Here is a 6,639-nt window from a genome sequence, read left to right as displayed (position 1 = left end):
TTTTATTAACTTTAAAGAAATACATGTTAATTTTTATACATGTATTATATAGTTTGATAATGTTAACCCATCTTACCAACATATTAGATTTTATTTTTGAACATAAATATTTTATAATTACGAAAATAAAATATATAAATATGTAAATTTAATACAATTTTATTATATTTAGCTCAATATAATAATTTTAATTTAATATGATTGATTATGATTATATAATAACTAAAATATTATAGATTTTTTTTATTTTTTATTTTATATAACTGAATATATTAATGTATAATAATATTTTTTAAACTAATTTCAAAATTAGTGAAAATATTTAAATATAATTTCAAAAATGAAGATCTTGTAAAAATATTTTTAAACAGATTTGCTAGAATTTTAAAATAAATATATTTATATTTAAAATGAAAAGATATCAAAAGATACTATGATTAAAATATTTTAAAAATTATATTTATTATTAGTCTGAATTAAAATATAGTATGAATTTCTATGAACAGGTCCATTAAGTCCATTTTAAAAAAAATCACACATGAATCAAGGTTGTGACTTCTGTTTTAATATATAAGATTAACAAAATAATTTGGAGATCATGCAACCTAAGTATAATACTTCGCGAATATTTCATACAGTTGTGCCGAGAATCGGGTCTGGTTGTCAGGGAAGGCTCAACATTATTAAATTAAACTCATTTTGGAATAAAATCTTCTCTAACTCTATTTCATATTCTATAAATAGAGTAACCCTAACCATTATTCCATTTTTGAGTTGAACTTTTTCTATTTATGAAATAGTCTTTTTAATCTTTAATGTTTTTATTTCATACTTAAAATAATACAATAACATGAAAAAATATAATACTCCGCAAAAGATTATTTAATAGTTTACATAAAATATGCATAAACTCATACAAGTCAAAACTAAGAATAAATAATATAAAATAAATATAATATAATATAAATAAGTAATTTAATAATTCGGTAAATTGTTTTCAAAACTACCAAAATCTTTGAAGTATTATTCAAACGGAATAGATGTGTTTTTTTAATTTTGTGGGTCAAAATTTTGATTGATAACATTTGTACTAGTTGAACTTGATATATGCACAAACAATGAGACCCAATACATAATTCAAATTACAAAAAAAACTTTGTTTTTTCTTTATGTTCTTTTAATGCATATAAATATTTTTGAATTAGAAAATTTGCATATGATAAAAACTCCACGAATTAAAATTGGAAGATAATCTCTTAGTTTTATTTTTAATGATAAATATTTAATTTAAATAAAATATATTATTATGAACATTTTGTAAACATAAAATAGTTGGGTTAATTGTTAAATTTTTATAAGTCGAAAGTACTATTAACAATTATTAATTAAATAAAAAAGAACATTTTTTTGGAGTAAAAAATAGCGTAATAAATTAGAGTAAAACCCAATTCTATTTTGAAGGTACACCATTTTGAAATAAAATTTGTAGTAATACATTGAAAATGTTTTTATAAACCCTCGGACAAAACAATGTCCTAAATTGCTTCGCATAAGTAGTTTCCATTTCTGTACTTAACGGGGCTACATGGTTTCTTGCTTTATTATTCAGCTTCTGGACCATCTTCTTTGTTCTTCAATGTCAAATCAAGTCATGTTGGACTTTGGTTCTTGGCGATGCGATCGCCCATGGTGCTAACCCTCGAGTTCCAAAAGCTCAAGGTTTTCTCCGCTATTTCAACGCTCGTTAGAGCTATTTCCGGCAAACTCCAGTCTAAAGAAATCATCGGAATTGTGAAAGACACCCGATTGATCTCCTCTGGTTTTGCATCAATCTACGTTTATCATTTTTCTACTTTACCCGCAGTTGTAGCAAAGAAAGACTCTTCAAGTCTTCTTATCTTTGTAATGGACTTCATGAGTTGGGCCATCTTTGGGTCCATTCTCTATTTCTAAGTTTTTAATGAAATTTCTGTGACAAAAAAAAAAAGAAAAAAAAAGTAGTTTCCATTTTAGTTTACATGCAACCACCTAGTCACATGCAAAAACACACGGGCATACAAAACGACGCAGTACTTCACTTATCGCCACTTGCAAAACGTGTAGCAAAACGCCAAGGTCCATTATCTTTTTCTTTTTGTAAGTGTTTGATCAACAAAACAATATCTGGCATTTGTTACAAAAAAAAACAATATTTGGCATTATCAACATTATTTTTCTTTCAAGAATAATCCGCCATGGAAGCCAAGGGAGAAAGCCAGCATAGCTCTATTATAGTTCCATCTGTTCAAGAGATGGTGAAGGAGAAGCTGACCACGACGGTTCCTCCGAGGTATGTACGGTCTGATCTTGACAAAGGTGATATCGACGGTGATTTAAGAACCAAGATCCCAATCATAGACATGAATCTCTTGTGTTCTTTAACCTCCATGGATGCTGAGATTCACAAGCTCGACTTGGCATGCAAAGATTGGGGATTTTTCCAGGCAAGTTCTCAATATTTCTGTATATCGAAATTTCCACATAATATTTTCTTCTTTACAAGATAAACCCTCTTCGTTTTTTTGTAGTATTAAACCCCCATATAGATGTAAAATATATATGAGATTTTAGAAAGATAACCACAATATGAAATCAACAAATAAAAAAGACAATGTGTTCATGTTTTCTATATTTTCTATAATACTTACCACTAAATTAATTTAAGATCCACACCTTGCGCGAGATAAATATTTTATATACAAATTATATTTATGTATTATTATTTTTATATTTTCTACCAATTATGAAATAATAAAATAATAAATATATATTCAATAATTGAAGAATCAATAACTATTACGTATATAACTAAATTAGTGAGTGTGTTTAAATCAAACGATCAATCTTGTTTATTAACGATCTATCAATTTTATCTAATTGTATATGATATATAATTAATTTAAATGAGATCAACATAGATATATAATATATTTTTAATATGGTTATTTATTAAAGAATATTTGTCAAAACAAACCCAAATATTGATTCCAGCCATAAAAGTAGACTCCATATTTAATCAAATGCAAAACCAACCTAAAGTGGTAGTAAAAATACTATTTAATCCTTATGATCAAACAAAAAACCAGAAAGTTATCTTACAATTATGTCTTTCGTAAGTCTACACGTAACAAAAAAAATCTACATATTTGTAGACTTCAAAACAAATCTACATCGTAATTTGATCTTATAAATTAATTTTAAAAATGTAAAAAGTAATTTTTGTGAAACTTTAAACTAATCATTTATATAAGGGTTAATATGAAGTTTAGAAATTAAAATTTTGTATAATTGAACAATTTAAAAGAATACATATTGATTTGGTGACCATGTGTTAGACATTGTTTATGGTTTGGAACAAAAGGTTATAACATGTTATGTCTTTTAAGGTTATATTCTTAGGATTAGATTTTATAGTGATATTTTTTTGTTTTATTGATTAAAATTTGCATATTAGTGTTAAGTAGTTTATATTTTGTATATCTGATACAATAATTGATACTTCTTTTTATTATCAAGCAAACATTTAGGTTTTGAGTTTTGTGGTTTAGGGTTTAGTAGACTTATAATAAAATCTGCTTCATTTGGGTTTTCTAATCATATGGTTTTATGATTATCAGCATCCTTTTATAACAAAAAATTAAATCATTAGTAATTTTATTTAATGTGGGATGTTTAATAGTTTTCGTAACTTATAATCATTTTTAAAAATTCAATGCATATTTTAAAATAAAAATATTAAATTCTAAGTATTTGGTCAATGCAAATATCAAAATATAAGTATGTATTTTTATATGATATATAATATAATATAAATGATATATATATATATATATATATATAAACAATTATTAAATAAAACTTCTTACTCATGTGGTTTTATAATCATTTGTATCTTATTATAGAAAAAAATTTAAATCATTGATCACAAAAGTTTATGTGAGACTTTTAACATTTTAGTAATTTATACTCATTTAAAAAAATTCAAAATACGACATATACGAAAAAATGAAATTTTTTATTGTATGGTTAATGTAATTGTATTATTTATTTTAATAAAAAAATATTTAAACAACAATGATAGAGAATATATAATTTTTTAGCAAATCTTTATTATTGAAAATCATTAATTTTCATATATATTTTAATCACATTAGATAATTCCGTAGCTTTTATTTAAGGAAAGAATGAATAATATTTTTTTAGATTAATAAGAGATTTTATTGTTAGTTTAAAGCAAACTCTAGTTTATATTTAGATGGACCAACTTAGTTTTTTAAAGACTGTCAAAAATTATTCTCATGACGACACGCATCATGACTCAAATGTTGTAATGTTTCTCTTTTAATATATAGGGGATTATATCTTTTCGTCAAAAATCTACCATAATATATTTTTCTTTCCTTACCCATATAAAAATTTCTTTTTGCTGTAAATGTTAAATATAACAATTTTATTTTATTTGTGGTATATAGTAGTTTCATTTATTTTTAGTTGGAAGATATAAAAAATCACATAGGGATATTTGGAAGATATGTAAAATCACATAGGAGTATAGGACCACAAGCTATAAAGTTATTTCTTTTTATACTTTATTTTGTGTTTATAATATGAACCCATCAAATAAAACTATATCAAACTATTTCTGCTAAATAAATAGTTTTGCATAGTATAACAATGGCTATTATTATGCAGTGTATTCTTACTGATGTAGTAATCAATATATACATAGAAGTTGAATGAAATTACACATATAAAAATAATATAATATTGTTTTCATAACTTTAAAATATATATTTTGTTTTATTTAGAATATTAACTAGTTTCTTATGAAAGGTTAAATATTAACTAGTTATATATTTATATATAGTTTTTTTTGTTTTACAGTAATCTTGTTTTACAGTAATTTGACACTATAATTATTTTCATTGTGGCATGTCTTTATGATTATCTCTAGCTTGTAAACCATGGAATGGAAAAGGGCTTCTTGGACAAATTCAAGTCAGAAATTCAAGATTTCTTCAACCTTCCCATGGAAGAAAAGAAGAAGCTATGGCAACAACCCAGTGAGATCGAAGGGTTTGGACATGCTTTTGTGGTTTCAGAAGAGCAGAAACTCGATTGGTCAGACCTGTTCCTCCTTGTAATGCAACCAGTCCACTTACGCAAGGCTCACTTGTTCCCCAAGTTACCTCTTCCCTTTAGGTTTGCTCCAAATAGTAACGCCATTCTTATCAAGTAACCAACAACTCTTCTTTGTTTAAAACCTGGTTATTGTTTCTTTCAGAGATATACTAGACACGTATTCTGCTGAAGTGAAAGGCATAGCCAAGATCTTATTAGCGAAAATGGCGAGCGCCTTGATGATCAAACCCCAGGAAATTGAGAAGTTGTTTGATGATGAGTTAAGACAGACAATGAGGATGAATTACTACCCGCCTTGTCCAGATCCCGACCAGGTTATTGGTCTAATTCCGCATTCAGATTCTACAGGACTCACCATACTGTTGCAGGTTAATGAAGTTGAAGGTCTCCAAATCAAGAAAAATGGCAAGTGGGTTCCTGTCAAACCTCTCCCAAATGCTTTCGTTGTCAACATTGGAGATGTCTTAGAGGTATGTTATACATTTTTTTTTTTTTTGACTAAAAGAGGTATGTTATACATGCACAAACATATTTCTAGACAGAGCCGGTCATTGACATAGTTAAGTGAAACATTAGTTTTGGGCCTCCAAACTTTTCCAAGTATATTTTTTTTACTAATTTTTAAATAAACTTATTTACTAATCTTTTTGATAAATTGTTTAAAATTCTCAATATCTCATGATTGGCTCTGATTGTAAAAATGGTTGTATTCATGATATTGGCAATTAATGTAGATCATAACGAACGGGTCTTACCGGAGTATAGAGCATCGTGGAGTTGTTAGCTCAGAGAAAGAGAGGCTTTCTGTGGCGGCATTTCACAATTTGGGAATGGGTAAAGAAGTTGGTCCCGTGAGAAGTCTTGTGGAAAAGCAAAAGGCTGCATTTTTCAAAAGTGTAACCATCGAAGAGTATCGCAAGGACTTGTTCACACGTAAGCTTGATGGAAAAGCTTACCTTGATGCTATGAGAATCTAAGGGGGTGTTATTGGTTTTTGTTTTATAAGGAGTTTTAAAGATTTGAGAGTTACAATGAGTCTAGTGTTATTTAATTAAGACTTTCTAAAACTTTGTTAAACTCTCGTGTTATTGGTTTATAAATTTGTAACAAATATTTAAAAGTTTTTAAAAGTCTAGAGTTATTGGATTCATTATTTAATAAAATCAGTAAAAGTCTTGTGTTATTCAACAAAAATGAAAGTAAATGACTTTTCCATTGTTTTTAAATATGTTGTTATTAGTTTATGATTCTACATACTTTTCGTTATAAAAAAGTATCGCAAGTTAATCATGTATTGTCAAAGTTTTTTTTTAAAATTGGATGAGATATAATTATAAATAATAGGTCAGCATCGTTTCTTCTGAAATCATCCCAAGTGAATCATTTTGCTTCGTGCTCCTCCACTACCAAGTCTGGTCTCACACCATATAAAAACAATTTACCATATCACGAGTTTGT

General features: G+C 26.7%; 1 protein-coding gene across 3 annotated transcripts; it reads left to right on the top strand.

The window, feature by feature from the left end:
• Positions 1-1,627: 1,627 nt before the first annotated feature.
• LOC103834879 (protein SRG1) lies at positions 1,628-6,369 on the top strand. Of its 3 annotated transcripts, XM_009110972.3 has the most exons (5): positions 2,116-2,483; positions 4,994-5,241; positions 5,324-5,495; positions 5,550-5,651; positions 5,916-6,369. In XM_009110972.3, the coding sequence occupies exons 1-5, from the start codon at positions 2,235-2,237 to the stop codon at positions 6,156-6,158; spliced, it is 1,014 nt and encodes a 337-aa protein (XP_009109220.2). In that variant the 5' UTR covers positions 2,116-2,234; the 3' UTR covers positions 6,159-6,369. The 3 variants fall into 3 exon arrangements, with proteins under 3 accessions (XP_033133067.1, XP_009109220.2, XP_009109219.2); XM_033277176.1 differs by lacking the exon at positions 5,916-6,369 and adding an exon at positions 5,689-5,870 and having other exon boundaries at positions 1,628-2,483; positions 5,324-5,651; XM_009110971.3 differs by having other exon boundaries at positions 2,136-2,483; positions 5,324-5,651.
• The last annotated feature ends 270 nt before the right edge of the window (positions 6,370-6,639 follow it).

Source organism: Brassica rapa, chromosome A08 (assembly GCF_000309985.2).
Source record: "Brassica rapa cultivar Chiifu-401-42 chromosome A08, CAAS_Brap_v3.01, whole genome shotgun sequence".
Taxonomy (NCBI): domain Eukaryota; kingdom Viridiplantae; phylum Streptophyta; class Magnoliopsida; order Brassicales; family Brassicaceae; genus Brassica; species Brassica rapa.
Note: the sequence above shows the minus strand (reverse complement) of the source record. Positions and strands in the feature narration are given on the sequence as shown.